Source organism: Anomalospiza imberbis, chromosome 1 (genome assembly GCF_031753505.1).
Source record: "Anomalospiza imberbis isolate Cuckoo-Finch-1a 21T00152 chromosome 1, ASM3175350v1, whole genome shotgun sequence".
Taxonomy (NCBI): domain Eukaryota; kingdom Metazoa; phylum Chordata; class Aves; order Passeriformes; family Viduidae; genus Anomalospiza; species Anomalospiza imberbis.
The window spans coordinates 135,781,893-135,807,300 of NC_089681.1; the positions used below are offsets into that span (position 1 = coordinate 135,781,893).

Consider the following 25,408-nt stretch of genomic DNA (forward strand, 5'->3'; position numbering starts at 1 on the left):
TTTAAAAAAAATTCTTTTCTTTTATTTAAAGCTAAAAACAGTGTTTGGAACCCCATGCATTTCTTCCTGAAATGATTTTGCTTTAAACACCATGTTAAGCTGACACAGAGAGTCCATCCAGCTCTTACTGGTTTTTGAGCTCCCTTGCTTTCAGCTGAACTGAGCAAAAAGCTCTCACCAAGAGAACTATGCCCACCATTAACAAAAGTGTCACCTGGAAGTCTTGAATTGACATGTTGGGACATTCAAAAGGTATCTAAGCACCTTCAAACTGCCAAACTGAGAAATGCCCTCAAGACCAGTGCAAGGCTCATACAAGCCTCAGTTCAAAGTGGAGGGGAAAAATAAAAGTAAGAGGGTTAAAAATAGGAGTTAAAAAAATTAAAATGAGGAAAGGATTACTGTTTCCCAATCGCTTTCCATATATAACTGAAGGAAGCATTATGCAGAATCATTGAAGAGCTAGGTGTCATTTTCTGACTAGGTATTAGGAGTGCACATATTTGACATACTTAGGTGACAACAGCTGTCTGCGAGTCAACTATTTTTAAATCAAATGAATTTTATGAAATATACACCCAGCATCAAAATAAAGCAGAACATGTCCTCGGAAAAATGTTGCACAGTAAGGTCACAAAGCACTGAGACTTTTACAATGGCTTTTCTAGCATTCACTCTTCTCACCAGAACGCTCAGCCTCCCACCCTATTTCCTCCCTTCTCTTTTGTTACAACACAAAAAAATCAATTTTAATACATTTTACATCTGCAGTCGATCATAATTCATGCACTTAATCTTAAACAAAAGAAGTTGAACTTTCTTCAAAACAAAAAAAAAATCAAAGCCTACAGAAAACTCCAGAAATCAAGTAAAATGCTGTGATGATTAGACCTCTGTCAGCTCTTTTGTATAGGTACATGGTCACATGGAATTTTTTTAATGTAAGATTTAAACTCCATTCAAAGAACAAAGCTGCCTCTTATTTATACACAATTATCTGGCTTGATCTGGTACCAAAATATGCTGTAAAATACAAAAAAAATGTTCCAATGCTGTAATTCAAAGTGTTTGTAAAAAGAAATCAATCCTTCTACCTCTACCAAACTGTTGCCTTCTAAATGGTCATCACTAGACCTTACAGTATTTTAGCCTGAAAATAACTGAAATTGCAGTGTGTCCTTTTTAAGTTTCCTCCATACCTGAAATGGAAGCAGTCTCAGCTGACATGCTTCCAACACAGTCCTTTTCCAGGGCCAAACTGTTAATTTTCCCTGAGACTTCATATCTATGCACCAATAATCTTTCCACTCCTACTAAAAGATACTTTAAAAGAGAGTGGTCCTCTGGATAGGTACCTGACACCAGCAAAGACACCAAAACTTACTCTGGAGTAAGACAGACATCTTTTGTCTCCCTCAAGACAGACATCTTTGCTAACTATTTAACTGAATTTCCTTTAAATCTTTTGTCAGTTTAATGGGACAAAACATAATCAGAATGAGAAAAGCTGTCAAGGTCTGAGATGATGCTCTGTGCCAGGTCTCCAAGATTTAAGAACATTTATGTATGCAGAACACGGCTATATTTGACAGTGTGTAACAGCAAGAGGAAAATTCATCCAAATACTGAATTATTAAAACTAGCTTACATGGATTTTAAATTGATCAGTCACTAAAAGCTATTAAAACCCACCTGATCAGCCATGAATTTTGAGAGGTTTAAGTGTTACAGTTTGGCAGAACTTAAATATTGGGACTATATAAGTAATGCACAGTTGAATGTGAGAGGCAGAGTTGTCAATGCCAGTATAATCTGCTGATGCACCCCTGCATAGTGATGCACTTTTTAATTTTGAGACTTCATAAGTTGGTCAAGAACAGTAGCAGATTCCAGTCCACAAAGTCTAAGGGAGAGAAGTTCCTGTGGCTTGATCCATTAGCCCTGTTTGAAGGCTTGAGCTTTGACCTTGATCCTTCTTGCTTGTTTGAATTTCCCTCAGGATGAACAGCTGACTTTGAGATGCCTGGCCCAGGCTGGGGGGCGCAGAGAGTACCCTGCTCTCTCTGCAGCCTCCTGCCTCTGAAAGGGGTGCTGTAAAACCTGCTCTAGGAGCTGAACCTGGAAGCAATTAAAAGTGGGTAAGCTTTTATACCAAATGTTTTCTGGTAAACAAGGAAAGTTTTTTCCACTTTATGCACCCTCTTGGCTCCAGAAACTATCACATGAATTGCTTACTATTATTAGTACTACTATTAATACAGTCACTACTATTTATGCTATAATTAATACTATTAATAATTTTGTTAATATTTTAAATAGCAGTTGGTGTTATATGGTACAATTTTAGTCAAAATGTAGTACAGTTCAAAGTGTAAATGTAAAAATTGTTTCATTAGCTGTCATGGCAGTTATTATTAAATCTGTCAAGAAAAAAAAAGCTCATTTTACCTCTGAGAAATCATTCAAATTAGCTTTTTGCACTGCTGATTCTGCCATCCAATTCCTGAGTATGTATCTAGGGTTAACAGCTGAAAGCAAGAGCAAATAATGTTAAATGTAGTTAGACATATTCAACAAAAGGAAAACGGTCATTAAAACATGTCACTGAAATCTTCAAGAAGATTTAAATTTGCAGATCAAGAAAAAATGCATAAAAAGGAAAAGGAATTAATTAATCTACTTAATTCTGTGAGTTGCTAAAGGATTTTTTAAACTTGCACTATCAGTAGTGCCAAAGTGCCAAAGAGAAATTAGAGTAGCACAGAACGTGACATTGATAGAGGAAGGATTTCCTGTCAGGAACACCAACAGGCTTTTCAAGTACAATGAGTTTACCACGGCCTAGGTTCCTGCTCTGTTGATGGAAAACTTTTCAATGTTGTCAATACCTTCCTAGAGATCACAAAAATGAATATTGTATTATTTAATATAAAAAGTAATTACTAAGATATCCTTTAAAGTATATGTATATAGATACTCCTTCTATGTCATGTAACAGAAGTTTAGCTTTAATGTTACATTTCAGCTGTATTTTTTAGAAACTGCTTTTTCAAATTTCCTTTTTATCTCCCGGCTGGGGGTAGGCAGAGGTTCCTCCGTTTTTCCCACAGCTGTCTGCTGTATCATTTTGGAAACCCTCATGACAGCTGCACTGCTTCCCTGCCTTGTTTCAGGCTGCTTTTATCTAATGAGCAGGAGAGAGAATGTAGCAACACTGGAAAATGAAAACTGCTGAATTAGTAAATCAGGATATATCCTACAGCAGAGCCACTGAAAACTTAGAAAAGGAGTTTTGTCAAACTGTATGCCAGGGACAATTCATATCAGCACACATGGCTCTAATTATCATTTTTTAGCAGATTATGTAAATGAAATTATTATTGTTGTTCTGCAATTAAAGGCTAGAATTCTACTTCAGTAAGTTTTCCCTAATGATCAAAACAATGTTACAGATTAATTGTAACAGTTCAAGCCTGCTTTGAAGTTTTAATTTGCCATTGGTCTGTATATTTTCCCCAATTCAGTAAGCACTTATTATATTAAGTTATTAGTGATACCAAAGGTGTTTCACTCATACACTTGAAACCAAAAGTCTGTGATTTATGGACATACACAAACTTCATCTCCTTCCCTTTCCACTGATGTCTCAGTAGGTTTTATATGAATAAATGTTAGTTTTATATATTTCTTTTTAAAAATCCATTGATCTTCATAAAATATTCTTATAAATTTCCTTATGGCATATTTGAAAGAGGATACTGGAAAAAGCAGAGGAATCATCAAAATTACCATCTCAAAATTCCTTCCACTCAATTCCTTCAATAAATTATTAAATTATTTTATTTACAAATAATATATCAGAAGGAGCCACAGACATTCTTCTTTTTCACATCCCCACTGTCGAGTATGTAATTACACATATTAAAAAAGCCAATAAATAAAATTGTCTACTGGGAATCCTGATAACCTCTACACAGGCATAACAACACTCTGCCCTAACTGCTAAAAAACAGTGTTTTACCACTTGGCAAAACAGTTTGTTCTGGCCAAGTATTTGATTTAATCCAGTAAATGAGTTATCGATAGTAAAGTGTGATAACTATTTAAAAAAATATTTAAAAGGTGAAAAAGTTAACATATGACTCATTCAAAAAATGGTAATTCACATTAGAGCTGTGAGTCATTTTAGCAGGAGAATATTTGTCCCAGAAATAAATTCTTAACAATTGCAAATTGACAAGTTTCACAGTGGTTTTAAAAATATCTGTATTTAACACGAGTGACAAGATAATTATGAAAGAGTAATACAAGCCAGGTAAGAAAAGGACAAAGCAAAAGAACTTTTGTGCCCTTATAAGCATGATCTGGTTGAGTTTTTTTACAAGCTGCTTTTGTAAAGAAATACAATTTTAGACTTGGATTGTCAAAACTTTTTGATCAACTCCAGAAGAACTAAGTTTAGATAGTGCAAGATAAAACACTACTAAGAACTGAAAATTCAATAAAGGGAGAAAAAAATTAAAATGATGAATAAGTGATGACTTCAAGTGATTCAAGTTAACATACTTTGAGAAGTGAGATTTTTTTATGACACTTACTAACAGTTAGGGAAGGGTGATGAATAATGAGGTATTAATGCCAATATATTCAGGGTCAGTCAAAGACAGCAGTACACAATTTAGTGGAACTTCCAAACCCAGTTGAGAATCTGAGGAGCCAGGACAGATTTGTCTTCAACATGAAATGCTGGGTAAAAATGCAGAGTTGACTGAATTGAACCAGATTTCTTCTGGAAGTTGTGCTGACAAGGACAACTGTTACAAGCAAATGCTCAAACAAACAAACAACAAACAAAACAAAAACTGAAATAATTTTTAAAGAGACCACGGGGGCATCTAAGCAATCTCTTTAAATCCATGGACGTAAAAATGCAAAAAAGAACAAAAAAAAACCCCAAAACCCCTGTAAGAAAATTCAGTCATCCTGTAATATGGAGCAGCTAGCAAAAGTCCAACAAAGGCTGTTGATTTTAAATAAAACAATAACAAACTAACATCAGTAGCCTATTATAAATTTTTGCAGCTCTGCAGTATGTATAGAGAGTGATGGTTGATTATATGGAAGAAAACAAACTGAACCACAAATCTTTGCAGATCAAGTTTTGACTGCTACCAAAACTAAGACCATTAGCACAAGTGTGATTTTGGAGGCAAAACCCTTTCCATGTTTATCTGTCTCCTGTACTATGAGATCCTCTGAGGTGCATGAAGAAAAAAATAATGATGGTTTGCAGAAGATCATTGACAAATTAGGATACTTTCTGATTTGGAATAAAACCTCAGAATGTCATGATTTTCTCTAAAAGCAGATTTAAAAGATACAGAAACATAAGAAGTGTGTTTAGACAGTTTTCAGCATTCAATTTTAGCTGAGGAAAACAGGAGCTTGAAAATTCAAAACGATAATTGAGGGAAGGACCTCAGAAACTCACAGATGAAGCTTCTTAACCCTATCAAAAAACAATAAATATTTCTTCTTGGTAGCTCTTTTCATATTAACTTTCTAAAATGCATATAGAATTTTAAGAAGTGTTCTTTAAAAAGGATAGAGCCTTTGTTAGAAAATGGGGATGCAAACCTGAAACCATAAATTGTGCCCTCTGTAGTTTTACTACCTCATTACTGAAAGTCAGTGCCAGCTCCTGCCATTTTCCTAGCAAATCGATTGGAGCTTTAGAAGAAAGTGGCCAATCAATATCTAACAAATGAGTGAAGCCACTTCCATCCTGCTTTGCAGGAAGCACCCTGCAAAGCAATGTAACAGTGAAGCCTTGTGTGCAGAATTTGATCAAATCTTGTAGTTCCTTTATTCCCTTTTGCTTATTGATTTTCAGTTGCTCATTTTCTCTTTTAAGCAAATTTCACAAATTTACCACAGCTTACTGCAGATCAAAAATATCTCCTGCTGAACAATTCTTAGAGTTTCATATCCACTGTTTCTGCTGTGATACCTAACTGCAGTACCTTTGCCATTTTGTGTTTAGAGTAACTTGGAGAATCAAAGCACCTTCCTTTGCCGTCTATGACCAGATAGTCCTTTCACAAGGAGTTTTTCCTCTGGGTGCCAGAAAGAAAAAGTGTGTCCCTATCAGAAATAGGAGTTCTTCGTAGCATGTAGAAAGGGCAGAGACAGAATGAATGTATAGTGTGACAAGATTTGGAGTAGCATTATGAGAGCTTCTCCTCTTCAGAAAGATACTGTATTTTAGTTCTACCCAAAAAGAAAAATATCTGACACTAAAGAAATATATGTAAATAGATATTGGCCATCTGTAAGCATATGATTCCTTTGGATTGTTTTACTCACTTGCCATTCTTACTCTTCTTTTGGCGTCTGAGTCACCATTGTTACTACACATCAAAAACCAACAAAAAGAAGAAAAACAGAAAGCACTTTAGGTAGTGAGGATTAAGCTGATTTACTTTTAGAAATATCTTATTTGGCTTCCATTAAAATCATTAAGTGCTCTGCTTTTGTGTTTGGCAGAAGCCAGTGTGAATCTCTACAAATTATTAGACTTGGAAAAATCTGCACACTTTCTTGTAGGTTTTGTGCTTTGTATTGATTTTTTCCCCTAAGAATTTTATTTACCAAATAAAATTTCCAAGTACCTGATATGTATTTATTTTTACTACTATTAGCCATGCATACCATATATAACTAAGAAAAAATGTTAGATTCTTTATTGATTTAACACAAAAGAATCCTGTGCATTCCTATCTATGCAACACCATGGTTTACAAACACAATCTGTGTATTTGCAACTGTTCAACTTCCATCCCCTGCCACTATAAAGTAATGATATTACATGGTAAATATATATATAAAAACAGTAATTAAACACTATTCATTCCTATATACTCGCAAAGCCTGTTTGTGATTCTTGGACTGAATGTGTAGGATTGGTATTTTAAAAAAACTGTTAACCAAAGAAAACGGATCAGATGCTCAATGAAGGACAAGAATAGAAATTACTCCTACCCTGTCTTTTTTATGTACCTGACTGTCAAAACAGAACTACACAGTAATTGTTGAATCCAGCACAATGCAGAACCAAGAAAACAAAAAAGGCATATGAAACCATGTTTAGGCCAGTTTATTAGACCCATTAAAAACTATGCAAAATCACTGCAGACTAAAGTTGCCTGCTTCTGGCAAATACACACTTTAAACTGCAATCAGAATTACCTGTGTAATCTCAGGAGGTACATAGTAACCCATTCTGTAAATAATTTGTGTTTACTCAGATCCTGGAGAGCCCAGAACTCCTAAATAGAAAGAAACATTTATTGACAGATAATCAGAATTATTTTCCTGTTAAGCAAAAACCAAAGTAAGTAACAAATACTGTGCTTTAACCCCAGCTGGCAACTAAGCCTCACATAACTACTTGCTCATGCTCCTCCTCAATTGGGGTTTAAAGTAAGGTTAAAAGTAAGAAAACTTGTGGGTTGAGATAAGAGCCATTTAATAATTGAAATAATTTAATAATGACAAAAATAATAGCAATGAAAAGGAAAATATCAAAAGGAGAGAGAAGTAAAACCCAATAGAAAGAAGTGATGCAAATGAAAAATCAATTGCTCACCAACCTATGCCCAGCCAGTTCCCAAGCAGGGTATCCCCCCTGAGCTCTCCCCTAGTTTATTTGCTGAGCATGGCACCAAGTGCTGTGGGATATCCCTTTGGCCAGTTTGGGTCAGCTGTCCTGGCTCTGTCCCCTCCCAGCTTCTTGTCTTCCCCCAGCCTCCTTGCTGGCAGGGCACCACAAGAAGCTGAAAAGTCCTTGACTTAGTGTAAGCCCTGCTCAGCAACAACTAAACCTTCAGTGTCTTATCAGCATTATTCACCATCTGAATCCAAAACACAGCACTGCAGCAGCTACTAGGAAGAAGATTAACTCTATCCCAGATGAAACCAGGACAATGAACAATAAAGGAATTTAAAAGGCAAACTTAGGATAACCCTCCAAAGAATCTTCTCCCTAAACATTCTACTGGTATCTTTTCCTCTGTATTCAAATTATTTATTTTTGCTAGTGTGATACATCCACATGAATCCATCTCTGTTACGACAAATTTTACCTAAACACCTCTAGCACTTCACCCCTGTTTTTCCTTGGCTTATTGTCTGACTTATTTGTTTTTTTAAGCTACATAATTACAGGTTTCACTCTCTTCTGAGACTTGTACATGGATCAGATATATTCATAGAGGTTTTTTTAATCAAAAATGGTGCAATAAGCAAAATATATAAATAAAGAAAAGGTGAAGAGAAAGGGAAACTAAAGTCTACAGGTATAGGAGAAAACTGAGAAGAATAGATACAGCAGGAGAGTAGACAGAACTTGGAAAATGCTGACAGCAAGAAATCAGAGCTTGGGGTTACTGCCTCCAGTGATGGACAGCAAACACAAACCAGGCTTCCCTGGCTGATTACACTGAGCTAACAGCTGCTTCATATTCCTCAGCTGAAAGCAGCCAAAGATCACAGACAAAAAATGAACTTCAGAGAAAGAACAGATTAGGAAGAAATGGCATAGATAAAAGGAGGTAAACAGCACATATTCGAGGAAAAAAAAGGTAAGGGAAAATAAAGCAAGAAGAAAAAGTTTTGATCCCATCTGGGTTTTTTGTTTTTGGTTTACTTTGAGGAATTAAAGAGATATGAAAACTATATTTGATCATAAAAATGAGCACAGAAATTACTAAGACATGGGAATCAGGCAGGTGGGTAACAGGTGAGTATGAGAATCAAGCATTTGTTCAAAGATGTGCAGAGTTAGGCTGCTTTAGGAGGAATTTCAGAATGTTTTCAGTTAATACTAAATATAAGGACTTCTGCAGTGTTACCAAAGAATTCTGGCATTTTTAGGTCAATTTTGGTATGAATCTGAAAAAGTCTTAAATTATGTACAAATCAATATGAAAACTTACTCATTAAAGTATTGGTGTGTAAATAAACAGAGGTGAAATTACTTTAAAATTGAAATTCTTTAAAACATTGAAAACTTTTTGAAATTGTACTTGTTTTTCCTCATCAGTTTTGGAACTCAGGATTTGTGGGCTAAATAATTTCATTATGTGGGGGAAAAAAAGAGATCAGGTTGCTACCAAGTGAAGGCTGGAAATGACCCTTGGTGTAGCAGCAGGATCACAACTACACCACAATCGCTGGTTCCTCAGCCAACACTTTCAAAGATGGGAAGATGGAGTTGCCATAAATGGAAAAATCCTTTGGGTTCTATGACAAAAATACCTTCTCTTACAAATACACCTGTCCTCTTATCACCCTCCTGTGCAAATAATAAATTCCAAAGCCACAGCTCCTGGGGATTTTTTGTTTCTTACCTGTAGAGTATCTAAACTTTTACACTCTTAATGGCTTCAAGTTCATAGAAAAGGTCATAGAAAAAGACCTCTTGCTTAACAGAAGAAAACAAGGAAAACCAGAAAATTTGCTCAAAACCACTTAATTATACTTGGAAAAAGAACTATCAACTCCTCATTTTCATTCTGTGTTTTACAATGTCATCCTGCTGCCTCAACACAACCTCCTCATTCCACCTGCTCTCATTTTAAATTGGCTTCAAAAACAGACATAAATCAGGCGTTTGGGGAAGGCAATGAAGTTTCCCAGGCAAAATGAACAATATTCATCACATGGAAAAGGCACTGTATTCAAGAATAAAAGAAAAAAAATCATTTTGGCTCTCACAAAAAGGCTCTTTTTTTCCAGATTAGGTTCCTTTTCAGAACCAGATTACAAGCTTCCTTTTCACAATTTCCCTTTTGCTTTTTTATTCAATTATGACGTGCCTAACATCTCAGCCCAGTTCAAAGATTTCAGCTATATTTCCACTTTCAAAGATTGCACTACATCCAGGTAAAAAAATTAAATACTCTCATGTCTTTTATATATGGTTATACTTGGTCCTGAAGAATAAATTTAGGCTAAGTTAGCAGGAATACAGGATGAGACAGCAGGCTGAGCAGGACACAATAGCAAAATGTATTCTTATGCTTTAAGTTACATTTAAAACCAATCTCTTGCTCAAGGAATAGCAGAGGCCACTCTGGGCAAAGAGTTCGAGCAGGAGTTTTATGTTGACATGGAATCTCACTTATCATTAGATACCAAAATAAGCAAATATGCCTGAGAGCAGAGGTTTAGGCCACCTGGTCAGCCCATGTCAGGAACAGTCTGGTTGACCTGAGGCTGAAATTTTCCTCATGAGCCCTGTGCAGCTTCACTTGTTGGACAAAAGGTATTCTTAAACAAAACAACAAAAAAACAGGGAGATGAAGGGGAAGAAAATTCTTTGTAGCAGACCCACATTAAATGTGACAAAAATCACATTCCTAGTTCTGTATGAGTATTTATGACAACTCATACTGGATCTGTACCAAAGGCTGAAAATCCGACTTCAGCATTTTTCATGAATGCACCTTTCATTAGCACTTTTCATTAACATATCCATCATTACCAGATAGAGACTTAACAAGGGGTGGTAGCCTGACACAGGTGTATTAGTCCCTCTGTCCCTTAATAATGACACAAAAACATATTTCCCAGATGAATCATGGCTTCAGATAGCCTCTACTATATCAGAGTTATGTCCAACTTGATTTACTCTTTTTATTCCTAGGATTGGGTGCTTGTATTTATACCTCAGGAATATGGAGCTCCTTTAACTGGTCTGCAGTAATTTCACTCAGCTCTCGGAATGTCATTGTAAAATCAGCCTTTGTATCTTCCATAATCTAGTGAATAAAGATGCTTCTTTGAGTGCTTTTCAAGTGTGGGGTACCAGTTCAGATGTCTGCCAACAAAATTAGCAAAGTAAACTCACTTTTAAGAGGAAAGCAATCAAATAGTTATCATTTTCATCCTCCCCAAGAAGACCCAGTTTTGTTTTGAATAGTTCTGTGAAACTGAAAATAGTAAGAAAGTATGGAAGTTGTGAACATTACATATTTTATAGAATTGTGACTAGAAGGTTTCAGTTCTGAAAGTGCATACCGACTGTGATAGTGCTCACCATACCCCTCCAAAATTTGGGAAGCTCTGCAAAACAGAAGAAATGTCAAGTTCTAAGGAACTAACATGCTGCTCCAGGTATAATCCTGCTGTACACTAAACAATGAAAACTTCTGCCTGCTCTCTTAGAAACATTGATATTCTGAATCATCTGGGCTCTGTTCTTCATATAAGAATCTTACAAGAGGCTATTAAAATATTGCTTCATTACTTCAGGAGGATGTATGGTCTTCCTGAGTAAGTTTCTTACAAAACAAGCTAGGCAAACTTAGAACAGAAAACTACGGGCTAAGGTCCTACCTTAGTGAAAGTAGAAAGGATCACACAACATCTAATACCTCCCTGTGGTCTTATTTTACTACTATTTCTGACCAAAAACCTTTCTTCCCACCCTCAAATCTTATTCTGGCCAATAATTAATCCAGAATCAATTTCCAGTTTAAAAAAATGCAATATTTTAAAAGCGAATCTTAAGCATTTGGTGATTACAGTGTCTCCCATCTCACTAGTTCCTTTTAGCATTATGATATTTTAAGGCTTACTTACAGCTGCTTTTGCCTGGGATCCAATAAAGGTTTTAGAGCTTGTAACAGCTTGCTCAGATTAAACAGCCCAACACTTGCCTGATTTCCTATTTTATACCTCCTTTCATCATCGGATGTGTTTGGAACAAAATCTGTTTCAAACAAAATATTACTTTTCCATAAAAGAGTAATTAAAATAAACAATCAATGTTAAAATACTGAAATACATTCATTTTTATACTTACACAGCAAACTTACAGAAGACCTAAAACTACTAAATATTTTAAATCACATCATAAGAATACTTATTTAAAGTGAGTTAACTCAAGATCTACTATTTGCAAAATCTAAGGAATACAGCCTTCACACACAAGTTCCCATGTGTTACAAGTGACATTTTCCTACCTGAAGATACAAGGTAAATTCAGATGGTTACAGAGGAAAAAACATTAAAAACAGTCTTTTACACTTAAACCCAGTATTTTAACTATATGTAGTGCTACTATTTAGCACATAGATTAAGCAAACAAATGTGCAACTAGATTCAGGATTTAAATACTTATGGAAAAGTCACACATATAGTAAACATGTATTTAATAATAATAGGCCAATTAAGCAAGATTTGTTTCAATTGGGCAAGCAAGCTTCACATAAAAATTGGGCCTAATGTGCTCCAGTATTCAAATCCATTATCTGGGAGATAACAAATACCTGTCATGCAAGTTACAAGTATCCAGAAATAAAATATATGCCTATCTACAGCAGCAGTCTCTGAGGGGATCAGCGGGAACCCCTCACTCGGATCAAACCCAGATAAGCTGATCAATGCACACAGCATCACCCCAGCCCTCAGAGGACACCGACAGCAAATGGAGCTTTAAGGAGGAGACTCCTAACTCATCTGTCAGATCTGGTGAGTGGTTCCAATCTGAATTTCTACTCTAACACCTCTCATCTGGCTCTGGGGTGCACTGTCTGGCTGGGACAGACTCAGTTCTCTTCACAGCAGCCTGTCTGGCATCATGTGTTGGACTTGTGACCAAAACAGTGCTGACAGCACAGCAATATTCTACACGTTGCTCAGCAGGGCTGGCCCAGCATCAAGGGCTCAATTCTCATTCTGTAACCCCAGAAAATGAGGCTGGGGTGGGTAAGAGGCTTTGCATCACTTGCTGGTCACCCCTGCCATTTTTTTCCCCTTGACTTATACAAATGTCTTTATCTTGACCCATAAGCTTTTTCTTAACCTTGCTTTTCCAATTGCGTCCCTCAGCCCACAGCAGGGAGGAGTGAACAAGTGGCTTCTGGATCCTTAATTGCCAGATGGGGTCAACCCACCCTATAAAGAAAGATCTAAGAGCAAAAAAGCCCCATTTTGTTCAATACAATAGAAACAATATGATATTTATTCTCATGAGTTTTCCTTAATTTGATGCTGCAGGCATGAAAACACATAGCAAGATAACCACTGCTGATTCTGAAGTTTATTTAGTTGCAAACTATAAACAATATTCTAAGAATACACATTTATGTACATACTGAACCTCTATCTATCAATCCCAGACAGACTGAGTTAAGATTTTCAAAGAAAAGTTACCATGACTGTGTAGGTTTGATTTCTTCTCTTCCAACATATAACTAGCTGCTATGACTATAAAACCAGAGCTTTCACGCATGCAAAGTTACTGTATTCCACTTCTGCTTTTGGCTGCTTCTAGCAATACACAATTTTTAGTTTTCTAGGCTTCTGTTGTAGTATCTATTGAATTGATGGTGTTCAAGTGGAAGCACTCTCACAGAAATGTGTTTAATAGCAATATTTCATTAGAAGACTTTTAGTCCTTGAATGCAACCTATATAGTGTATCATAAAACTCATCACTAATGCAATTTTTTTTTCTAAACCTCTTCAAACAGTACACATGCTTAGGGTTTTTCTGCTAATAATGAAAGGAGTTTTCATGCAATGGAAGCTATGTAATTTAATAGAAAAAGATTATTTTAAGTAAAAAAACCAAAACATGCTACACTCACTTGGGTCATAGGAGTCCATAAATCCAAATGGACCATAATCTATTGTTATGGACAATAAACTGAAGTTATCTGTATTGCACACACCTACAGTTAAACAGAAAGGAGAAACAAAAGTTAAAATTCCACCTGAACCCCAGGCTCTAGGCAATTTGCTGTGAAACATGTCCACTGAATTTAGAGAGCTCTCAGGAATCAGGCTTTGGAAAACGTACCCATCCCTCTGCCCCCAGCCCATGCCCCGCAGCACACCCAGGCTCCCGACGCTGTTTCGGGGTTAATCCCACAAATCTGCGGCAGAGCCGGACAGCTCCGTGTCCTGTGCACTGTAATAGGCCAGGGCTTTATGTGGATGGATCAAATTCAGAGCAGTTAAACTTACACATGGCATCAGTACCCTGTCTTTGTACACTGCACTGCTGCAACAGCTCTGAGAATTCTCGCTCCCCTATTGTCATGCTGTCGCGGTTGTGCTCTGAGAGATCAGACAGCGTAACTCTGTTACAAAAGCCCCTTGTGTAACAGATAAAGCTGTAGGTGAAGACATCAGCAGAACGAAATATCAAGGTGACAAATAAAAGCCATTTTAAGTACATTACTGTAAAGTGTCCCTCCCCTAAAGCCAGTGCCATCTGGCACCTTACCATGTGCAAAGCCCACAGACATCCACAAGGAAATGAGATTTGCAGTCTCTGACACGACAGTAGAGAAAAATTCCTAAAATCAAATACATCTTTTACTTCAAGTTCTCTCTATAAAAAAATATTGAAATACATAAGCATTTTATTCACTTTAGAAATATGTAATACATTCTATTTTTCAAATTTAGGTATGTGTCTGTCAGGACTCGTCATTCCCATTCTAAATTATGTGAATGCATAATAACCTTATCCAGCAAAGACTATTGTTAAATAAGTATACACAGTTGCCTTTAAAGAAATTAAGAAGCAAAATTGAAAAAAAAAAGACACTATATATACTAGGCAGTTACTAGACTATACTATATATATTACATTTACATTAGCAAAAGCACACTTCATCACAACATGACCACTGTTCACTGACAACCTGAGCAGTAAAAGAACAAAATACAACAGAAAATGGAAGCTTCACAATAAACACTTCCAAAATGGAAACTGGTAAAAAATGTTCATATTTGACTTTGAGAAGACAAAAAAAATCAAGAAGCAGATTTTTACTGCAGAGAATCAACAAACTTTTGCTAATAAAACCTGGAAGTTTACTTCAAATTTTAAAATCTTGTAAAACTTGAATTGTGAAGACCTTCCTGTAATTTTTGTTCATATGCTTGTTGAAAATAAAAATTACTCTTAAGAAAGACTTACCAGGTATTTATTTGAATCATTCATAGATATTGATGGAAAATGTTCCTGGATGATAAAGTCTAGCAATCTTCTGTAACAGCAGAAACAGAATTCTTTAAACAAAACTGGTACTTTGGAACTAATCATTAAAAATTCTTGTTTTCAAACAGCAAAATGCTGATCTACAGCTTGCCACAAATAGTTATTAAAAAACTCAGTCTATTTATTCCAATGAATATTAGATTAAGCTCTTCCAAAATGCTTAGAGATAAAACCTAGGGTTGTAGTCATAAATATGACTGGAGACTGCCACAAGGAGTTAAAATTGTCCCCACATTAAATCTCCAGAGCACACTAGGACATGGGTCTGCATGCAGCAATATCCATTTTTTGGGGAAAAAAGAGTTTGCATTTCCAAAAAAACAGTATAAGATTACAAGGATTAACCATTCTACATCAGAATTGTCACAAAGAAAATGTTATGGCTGAATTCTTATGGAGCAGGGTTATTTCTACAGTAACTGGCCATTCCCAAAACAGTTCTCCACATTCCTAAAAAACAGGCTTAGGGAAATGGGATACATGCATTAAAATTTGCAGGACCGGTCACAGAAAACTGAGAAATGTAGGAACTTAGACTTTCAACTTACAAATCTTTCCAAAACAAACAACTCCTCCCTAGTGCTTAGTTACCAGAACTACTTAGGTATAAAACTTTCCTCATTTTGTAAGATCTAGGTCTTTAGAAACATCTCAAGGGTTTTACCCTTTTGAGGTAAGATCTTTGGTATGCTTGTATAAAAAGAGCAGGTTCCTTTCTAAATTATGTAATCTCATTTGCTAAATAATTTATGTCTAAATTCCAACTGTATACATGAATTCTAATGTAATTTGATGGTTGAGAAAACTGTTTCAGTTACTGTGAAGATCCAATTCAAACCTTAGTAAGTCCAGTTCCCCAGAGTGAGCTAAGATTTCCAAGGATCCTATACGAAACCACAATTTGGCAAGTCGTAGCACTATTGCACCTTAAATATAAATACAAGTGTGTTTAAATGTAAACAGAGCACCAGCAAAATAAAACAGTTCCATAGCAAAAGCCACCATGTGTTGTTTCTATAGACACAGAGTTGTATAGGCACAGTTAAAATGGTATTTTTGTAAATATGCCTAACACATAAGAGATGAATTTGTATAACATTATTTTACTACACATGCATTTTAATGATAAAGCTTGATTTGCTATACCAGCAACCACAGGCAAAATTCTGTTAGTGCATTAATACTAGAATCACTCCAGAAATGCCAGCTTCAAAGAAAGAACACAAACAGATTTTTCCCCATTCTGTGCCATCTCTCTTTTTCAGAGCAGGTGTAGATGATGTAGCAATGACATGGCCACAGTTGCATTCCACTCATCCTGGTATTGATGTCAAAACAATGGAAAACTTCCCTAGTTTTCAACAGCATTTTTGTAATGGGAAATGAAAATCAAAATTATATTCTTTCAATACGTATGCTACAATCATAGAAGACCTGTTCAGAGGGCTTCATTTTTTCAACCAAGACATGTTTCAGATTGATTTTCTCAGGAGAGGTTTTATATCTTAATAAATTAAATTAAGCCAATTTATCACTTTTTATTACACATTTTTTCATGGTGAATTAAGTTACATTGTTGTAACATTTTAAAATATGTTATTTACCTCTTTCTTTCTTAATATTTCCATTGTAAAACTGGTCTCTCCACACATCATCATCACTTACAACTAAGCTGTAGCAAACAAGAAATGAATGTTAAAAGTTACCCAGCAAAAGTAATTCATAATGAATATCAAAGTGATATTTTATATAAATTCATTTTCTTCATAAGAAGAAATATTGTTTTGGTGGCATAGCTTTGTATTTCCAAATGACACAGGCAAAGAAGATGCTGAGGCTTAACAAGGTTCATGGCGAAGATGTATTTATTTTGTATTTAATACAGTGTTGTCCAATTTCATTACTCTCACTGTTCTTGGGGAGATGTCTACTCTCAAAAAGAGCAGTGCATTCACTTGGAACCTCAGTGACAGATTAGTGTAATTGTAACATTAACTAAGTCCCAATTTCCCTGGGGACAACATGGAAATTTCGAGAACAGAGAAATTAGAAACCAAATTGTTGCATCAGATGGAGGTTGCCCTTTACATGAGCCAAAATTATGTCAGAAACTTCAGGGACAGGTCTGTGATCCTTAGCAACCACTGCTACTGGTACTTGGATTTTTAAAACCAATCTCTTCCTTTTATTTGCCTTAAAATTCTGCACATCCTATAAATTTTCATGTTTATCCAAATACTGAGGTTTGTGAGAGTTCAGTACAACTTGCTTTAAAATATTTCACAACTTCCATTAATTTGTTTAAATAAAATATGTAGTTTCCTTGTATTTTCTGTTCTATCAGGAAAAATCAATCCTCACAAACTCACAATCCTCACAAACAAGGGCATCATGATTCTCTAAGGTTAACCAGTAGGAAGTTTTCTCTCCAAAGCAACTGGGATTACACTGACAATCCAGCTTGGTGCCATCTTTTGAAAGAGAGCTTATCCCCTTAATAGGCACAGAAGATTCCTTGTTCAAGACTCCAGCAGGAGGCTAATGTAGCTCATTTTGTGTAATTCTTTGTCTTTGCTTGTTGATAACTGGAAAATATTCTTCTACTCAGGAGAGACATGGACCTATTAGAGTGGGTCCAGAAATGACCAGAGAGCTGGAGCACCTCTCCTATGACTGAGAGCTGGGGCTGTTCATGGGGAATAAGGGGAGATCTTACAGCACCTTCCAGTTCCCAAAGGAGTCTACAAGACAGCTGGACAGGTACCCTTTACCAGGGCCTCTAGCAATAGGACAAGGAGGAATGGCTGTACACTGAAAGAGGGCAGCTTTAGATCAGGTATTAGGAAGAAGCTTTTTACTCAGAGGGTGGTGAGACACTGAACAGGTTGCCCCAGAAAGGCAGTAGATGCCCCATCCATGGAAATATCCAGGGTCAGGCTGGAGGGGGCTTTGAACAACCTGATATAGAGAAGATAAAGATGTCCCTGCTCATTGAGGGGTAAATTGGACTAGACCAGTAAAAGTCTCTTCCAACCCAAATTACGATTCCATGATTCAAAATATAGTTGGGTGGCACGCTATTTGATATTTAATGCAGTTATTTATATTCTGCTACTAGGTAGTTGAAAACAGCAGAGAAGACAGAACCAAACTTTTCTTCGAGGTACACAGCAAAGAACAAGAGACAGACCTATTGTTTCATTCATAAATATGACTGAAAACAGTCACAGTGTTAATTCTCAAGAGTTTCATTTTGGAAGTACACTAGATTATGGTTTTACATACTTGAGCATTGAAATTTTAGAAAGAATGCAGTTGAACCAAAAATGTGGGAAATCCATATAAATATAAATATGTACAAAAAGGTCATGAAAAGAAATAGCATGAAGTCGTACCTAGTGCACTTGCTTGCAACAGTAACTGTAGGTTTGAAACTAAATAATTCTTATTGTAGTCAATATTTTTGAAGATACCTAGTAGCTATTCAAACTGAATGTTCCGTTAACTGCAAAGAACAGGCAGTGAATTATTTCAAGAGAGGAAAAATATACAGAAATCAGCTTCTTTTATTGGAGCTGTACTGATACAAGTAGAATTAGAGTGGGTTTTTTTTTTAATACTTATTTGAAATCAATTGGTATGTCTGTAGGGTTTAGTACAAAAACCTCTGATGTAAATAAATGAAATGGAAAAAGAAAATCTTAATCCTTCAAGAGAAAACAAAAAAAATAGAAACAGAGAAGGAACCTCCGACACCTACAAAATACTGTGTGCAGCAGAGCACTAGGGACAGAAGGCACAAAAGTTGTGCTACTGAACTTTACTGTTTTGAACAGACCTCCGCCAAAAAGGTTGTTTCCTTTTCACTGTGTAACTCTTAGCAGGCTCTCTGCAAAATTCCTACAGAATACCAGCACTTCTATTGCAGATAAAACATCCATGGAGGCACTGACATTTCCTTAGTACGGACGTACAACATTTGAGAGCTGGCCAGGTAGCTGAGCAGCCACATAAACACACATTCCCACTAGAAAAGTAGCTCTCCAATGGTCCCTGCAGTTGGTAAGTACCATTGCTGGAGAGAAGGCAGCAGCAGACCAGCTGTACACTCACCAGTAGGAAATAGAGCACTGAAATTGTTCTCACACCAAAGAAGCTGGAACAGCACTCACAGAAGGGATGGATGGATGGATGGATGGATGGATGGATGGATGGATGGATGGATGGATGGATGGATGGCTGATATCCCTCCCTACCTGGCTCTCACTTAAGGGCTTGACTTTACACTCCTAGTGCTCTGCCTGCTGTTCTGCATGAACATCAAACCCTATGCAAGTAAAGCCACTCAGAAAACTATGTATATTGGTTCACTCTTTTGACTTCATGTGTAACACTGCTCACCGGTAGTATCAGAATGTGACTAAAATGGTACTGTATGAAGTGTTCTGTATCTGGCAGTACAGTCATAAACTGTAGCACCCCATTGGGAACACAGTACTTAAAATTAATAGAGCAAACCAACCTGCTGGGTGTTCTGGGATAAGCCGTAAGGTTTTTCCTCCCACTTCTGCCAAGACTTGACAAGACCTCTGTTAAGTACATCCCACCAGCCTCAGTGCAACAGCTCCCCATCGGGAAGAATATGGCTGTCAGCTGGGGTTTTTCCAAATTAAGTCTTGCAAACAGTCTGCAGAGCTTGTACAACAGTTAAGAGAGCCAGGCATTTAACCAATCTGCCAGCAGAGAGCTAAAGCACACTGTGTGCTCAGTAGAATTCGTGCACAGTAAAGGGGTAATTTCATACTGTTTTGCACTGAACAATTTGTTGAGATGACAGCAAAGAGAGGCTCTAACCTGCCAAATGATTTCCTGCTGATATTCAGACAGATTTAAAGTTATGCATTAACAGCCAACAGCAAAGAGTCCCAAGATGAAGTCAGTGAATAAACCATCAAAAATGTCATTTACAAACACTGCACTTCAACAGAGCAAATGAGTTAGAACTAATGCTAAAGAGATTTGCAGACACTTTGCAAATACAGACACCTAGCCTTGTGGCAGCTGAGTACAGGCCTTTTCTGCAGAACATTTGCTTTCTTTAAAGCCTGAAACACTGCAGTACAGACTTCAGACTACTTGGAACACAAAATGAACTTGGCATTTTAAACACGATCCTCTGATAATATTCAATTACTTGATTCTGAGAAAATCATCCAAATGAATGAATGTGTTAGTCTCCTTTGGTTCACACAGAATTCGTTTCAAAATTTTTTTTTACAAACTCTCTCTCTCTGCTGAAGGGGTGCTTGCATAGATAAAGAATTGAGAGTAACTGCCTACATTCAGTTCTACCTCCAATATTCATGTTTATTCATATGAATGATAATTTTTCCCAGCAATCTTAAAAATTACAGTAAAAAAATAGGCACTTTCGACATTTTCCTATTTGGCTAGAATCTAGAATTTGAATTAACTTTATAGAAAAGAGTCTTTACTACACTAAAGTTAAGTTGTATTTCTAGAATCCAGCAAACTATGTGATGCAATTAATTGCTGGAGTTTACTATCATTGGAAAGTTTTATCCAAAAATCTGTGGAGAATACATTTTGTTCTGATTGCATACATATGAAGAGATCTTTCATCTTGGAAACTAACTGCCCTGCTTTATTGATGTTCTGTGAAACTCAGTCACAAAATTACCTGTAAATAAGTATACTGTCAACAAAGGAAAGAAAAATACCTAGCAGCTCTGCTTGTAGGAATTCCAAGATAGTGCATGGCCTCACTACATAAAAACTCTCGAACAGAAGAGCGAAGCACAGCTCTCCCATCACCATTCCTATGGAGAACAGAGAAATAAGGAATTGGTCATAAAATCAAAGCAAATTTCAAAAAGCAAACATTCTGGTTTAGAGTACACAGAGTAACTGCAACTTACCTGGAGTATGGGGTCTTTCCTGACCCTTTTAACTGCAGTTCCCACCTCTCACCATGCCTGCAAAAATACCATTGGCATTTCTAAGCATAGACCTCAGGTTAACCATGACTCAGCTAAACTGAACACAGAGTTCAATCAGACACTTAAAAAAAAGTCACACCTGTTTGTATATACTCCAATCAAATGGGCTCTTCCATCCCCCAGCTGACCTGCCCAGCTACCAAACTGACAAAAATTAAAATCAAGTTATTGTCCTCTATCGTTTATAGAAGTTGTACTTGAAACAATACAGATTAAATCTAGGTCCTCACAAAAGACACATTTGCTCACATTAAAATGCTGAACCCTAAAGCTGCATTTCCACACTCACTCCAAAAATGAATCAGAAAACCACAAGAAAAGAGTAACACCAGTAATCCTCTTTTTTATTCTTTTATTTTTTTCTTTTTTTTTTTTTTACCTTCCAGCTATGACATACAGCTACAGACCTGTCTGTTTTGCATAATGAGCCTTTAAACCCACATGGCTTGTTTTGTTTTTTTTAATTGGAAATTACAAATCAAATTCTAGCATTCTTCTCCATGAATAATCATACCCATTTCAATGAAACTTGAACCTTAGTAACCGTGGTGTTGCAGTGAGGCTCTGTCCTTCTCCACTCCTCTGAGCTATTAGTATTAGATACTAATAGCTGCCCAGGCTGCTGGGGTGCTAAGCAGACTCAGCAGCTAATGAAAGTTAAAAAGATAATTTGCTTCAGGCATAAACAAAAGCAGAGCAAGTAAACAGGGTACTGTGGAAGGACATTATAGTTCTTTTCCACCTGCAGCCCGTTATGAAGAACAAGTCTGCAATCAAACTGTTAGTAAGCATTCATGTACTCACAGACATATACTGATGTACTTACAGGTATTATCCAGGTGTAATTCACAAGGAAAGACCTACACAATTCCACCTGGAAGAACGAGTGCCATACTTACCTGGTGACCCCCATACCTATGGGCCAGTGGAACAGACCCAAATATCACTTTCCCACCACTGACAAACTCCAGAAAATCAGATGATCCTTTGACAGATATATCAAGATCCAAAATATTTTCAAGAACTTCCTGGAGAAAAAAATAATATTTGAACATGATCAAATTTTCAGTGGTAATGAACATGTTTTCTCTACAGATTCCATCGTTAAAAGACATCTCACAATATGTTTAAAATGCTCTGTTTGTTTAAAGTATTTCTTGAGATGTTTCACGATAAATAGCATATGAATATTAAAATATACTTTAGTACATGTATTAATAATTTCTACTAATTAGAGAGGAATAAAAAAACAATAGCCAACCTTTGAAACAGCTACAAGACGAACTCTAGACTTAAAAGGTGTAGGATAGACAACTGAAAAAATGCAGTTTCTCACGTTACGGACATAATTTTCTTGGATCTCATCAACTGGAAAAGGATCTGTAAACATGAAACAGACAAGATATACCATATGAAAAACAATTAATCATATTAGTCTTAATAGGTTTCCTCCTAAATCCAGCAAAAATGCTTTAAAAACAATTAAAACTTGTAGTATTACAACTTCACCAATGTATATTAGCCCTTCATGAAAAGCAATCCCAAATAAATTTAGTACTTTACTGTTTGGAATTTCTGAAAAGGACTGAATTCTGCAGTTAAAGAATGTACCACGGCATTCTAGTTTTAAAATCTAAACCATATCGAAAATAGATTGAATAGACTGTGACTGGAACAGTCTCAGGGCAGTTTGATGTTGCACTCAGCTACATACACCCTAAAAGATATCTGCAGGAGACAAAGTTCAGCTTTTCCCACAGCTGAACAATGTCGTGCAGCAAATTTAAGTCACTGTGCACCAGTAACTGCTGTGTACAGTCCATATGCAGCAATGGTCACCACACAACCCAAGAAAACAGATGAAGTCTTTTCTGAGTAATGTAAACAGTGAATGAGTGGGTTAGAAGATGTAGCTCTTGCTGTAGCATACATGTGCACTCAGAAGTTGTGCTTCATTCTTCCTTCAGACCTACTCTGTGCCCTATTCCATGGTAACAGAAGACAAATAGTGTTTTAAAACGGTTTGCTTTACTATCTTTATGGACTTCTGCTTACAACAATCTTACAATGCCACATTAATTATAAAATCCCAGTACCTCATAGTCACTGTTTTGTAAATATTTTAAATTAGTTAGCATCTCTGGAGCCTTGCTGCTAGCCATGTTTCTCGCTACCTCTAATGGCAGATCCTGTTATAGCCAGCTGCCACAAGATTTATCGCTGACTATTATTTCTTAATACTCACAAGTAATTGTATCACCTGATGGAATTAGTTCTGTAATGTTATCATATCAATTAGCACTATGATTACAAGCACTTTGGTATGCCCGAGAGATAGGAGAGCTAGAATGCTTTGTGTACTTCCAGAGATGTGTCAGGTTATCAACTCTGCACTAACACATAACGGACTCAGGGAAAAAAAAACACCAAAAAAAACGCTCCTTATGACCAATCTAGTTTTAATTTTAAAACTATATTTGACTGTGTGTATCAGGTCTTTACTTAATTACTGCTTTAGGAGCTGCCAAAACCCAACAAGCAAAAGCACCGGGCAGGGCAGGAGTGCAGAGCCCCGGGACAGGGCAGGGCAGGAGTGCAGAGCCCCGGGATAGGGCAGGGCAGGAGGACAGAGCCCCGGGATAGGACAGGACAGGAGGACAGAGCCCCGGGACAGGGCAGGACAGGAGGACAGAGCCCCGGGACAGGGCAGGACAGGACAGAGCCCCGGGACAGGGCAGGCCAGGAGTGCAGAGCCCCGGGACAGGGCAGGGCAGGACAGAGCCCCGGGACAGGGCAGGCCAGGAGTGCAGAGCCCCGGGACAGGGCAGGGCAGGAGGACAGAGCCCCGGGACAGGGCAGGACAGGAGGACAGAGCCCCGGGGCAGGACAGGACAGGACAGAGACCCGGGACAGGGCAGGACAGTGCAGATCCCCGGGACAGGGCAGGCCGTACCTAGGAGGCTGTCGGAGGACAGGGCCCAGGCGCAGAGCTCCGCCGCCCGGCGCCGCGGGCACTGACCCGGCTCGGGGCTGGAGGCGTTCGGGGCCGGGCAGAGCCCGCGGGAACCGCACAGCGCGGCCACACAGCCCCAGGCCAGGCAGGCGGGCAGCCAGGGGCGCCACCACATGTCCCCAGACCTCGGCTTCCAGAGCCACCCACGGACCCGGACTGAGGTCTCCCGCCCTCAAAGAGGGCGTAGGGTTGCGCGCCCGGCACCGGGCCGGAGGGCGGTGGCGGCGCGGGGCTTCCGCGTCCGGGTCGCGGCGGCGCCGGGAGGCGGTGCCGGCGCGGCGGGGCTGGGGGACACCATGGCCTTGCGGTGGTGGTGGCGGAGCGGCGCCTGGTGCCGCCGGGCGCCGCCGCTGGGCTCCGTGCCGAGCCCCGGCCCCCGCGCCCCGCCGGCCCCCAGCGCGGCGGTGAGTGCGGCGGCGCCGGGCGGGCGCGGAATGAATGGGGCGGGGGGCGCCGGGCCGGGCGGGCGCCCGCGGCCGCCGCTCCTTCGGCGTTCCGCAGCCTGCGCCCGGGAAGCGCCACGGCCCGGGGGCGGCTCCCTGCCGGGGGGTCCTTGCTGGGGGCAGGAGCGCGCTCGGTGCAAGGTTAAATTCCGGATTAGGGGTTTTCAGCACTGGTCAGTGTGTGAGCCCCTCGGAGCCGGCCCTGGGTGGGAGCAGGGGAAGTGGCTCTCAGTGTGAGATTTTGAAGGCGTTTGTGTGTATTAGCGTTGTGAGTGGTAGTGGGGGCAGTTCACTCACTGCCTTAGTCTGCAGCTTCTTCACAAGGCCGGGCTGCGGTTCTGAGCCTCGCTGAGGTGCTCTGGCTGTCCTACCCGGGACAGGGAAAGTGCTCTGGCGAACGTGTCCAGCATCCCGCAGCAGCCGCCGTTACAGGGTCAAGCAGCAGTGTGAAGGAGGGAGTCTGTGTGTGCCCGCGCTGAAGGAAGAGATCAGCTATTTTTAGCAACAGAACGCGGTGAGAGGTCCGAGAGAGCGACTTGGGAATGTCTCAGCCATGGGGCTGGACACTGAAGTCAGACAGCAGTGGGTTGCAGATCTGTGATAAGTTAGGGCTCCTCGCCTTCCTTTGTCTCCTTGCATGGCCTTGTGTAAGCACGGAGGATGGAAGAGTGCCCTTGAGCCATTGCAGTGCTTTTGTTTGTCTCCCACTGTCCAAGGAGAGAGAGACTTTAATCCACGTATGAGGAGACGCTGAGGCACGAGCAGCAGGTCTCCTTGAACGTTTCTATGTGAGTTTTTCCGGAGGCAGTTTGGTGAACACGTGGATTGCAGTGATTTTAGGTTGGCTCAGC

The 25,408-nt window shown here is 38.6% G+C and overlaps 2 protein-coding genes across 4 annotated transcripts in view; one reads left to right on the forward strand and one right to left on the reverse strand.

Annotated features, from left to right (window-relative positions):
• LOC137462064 (protein adenylyltransferase SelO-like) lies at positions 1-24,229 on the reverse strand. Of its 2 annotated transcripts, XM_068172067.1 has the most exons (19): positions 24,055-24,229; positions 22,363-22,481; positions 22,001-22,129; positions 21,181-21,245; positions 21,021-21,077; positions 20,823-20,921; positions 16,686-16,753; positions 15,920-16,007; positions 15,001-15,070; positions 14,299-14,371; positions 13,658-13,741; positions 11,647-11,776; positions 11,083-11,127; positions 10,913-10,994; positions 10,731-10,823; positions 7,249-7,328; positions 6,367-6,410; positions 2,449-2,528; positions 1-2,118 (listed from the first exon to the last, which is right to left on the reverse strand). In XM_068172067.1, exons 1-19 carry the CDS (start codon positions 24,227-24,229, stop codon positions 1,996-1,998), a joined length of 1,704 nt encoding a protein of 567 aa, XP_068028168.1. In that variant the 3' UTR covers positions 1-1,995. The 2 variants fall into 2 exon arrangements, with proteins under 2 accessions (XP_068028168.1, XP_068028177.1); XM_068172076.1 differs by lacking the exon at positions 21,181-21,245 and having other exon boundaries at positions 22,017-22,129.
• PDSS1 (decaprenyl diphosphate synthase subunit 1) overlaps positions 23,456-25,408 on the forward strand; it is a 24,019-nt gene continuing 22,066 nt past the window's right edge. Inside the window, exon 1 of one of the 2 annotated variants that reach the window (XM_068172096.1) lies at positions 23,456-23,479. In XM_068172096.1, the coding sequence (XP_068028197.1) occupies positions 23,471-23,479 (9 nt within the window). In that variant the 5' untranslated portion in view covers positions 23,456-23,470. Of the gene's footprint in view, positions 23,480-24,227; positions 24,519-25,408 lie in introns of those variants that run through there. The other variant, XM_068172086.1, reaches the window with a different exon arrangement.

Excerpts from the sequence above, each read along its gene's own strand:
- LOC137462064 (XM_068172067.1), bottom strand. The coding sequence starts at position 24,229 with ATGTGGTGGCGCCCCTGGCTGCCCGCCTGCCTGGCCTGGGGCTGTGTG. Across the intron at positions 14,372-15,000 it reads ATGATTCAAATAAATACCTG|GAATTTTTCTCTACTGTCGT; the intron begins GTAAGTCTTTCT and ends ATTTGATTTTAG. Across the intron at positions 13,742-14,298 it reads GTCTGTGGGCTTTGCACATG|GTGTGTGCAATACAGATAAC; the intron begins GTAAGGTGCCAG and ends GTTTAACTGTAG.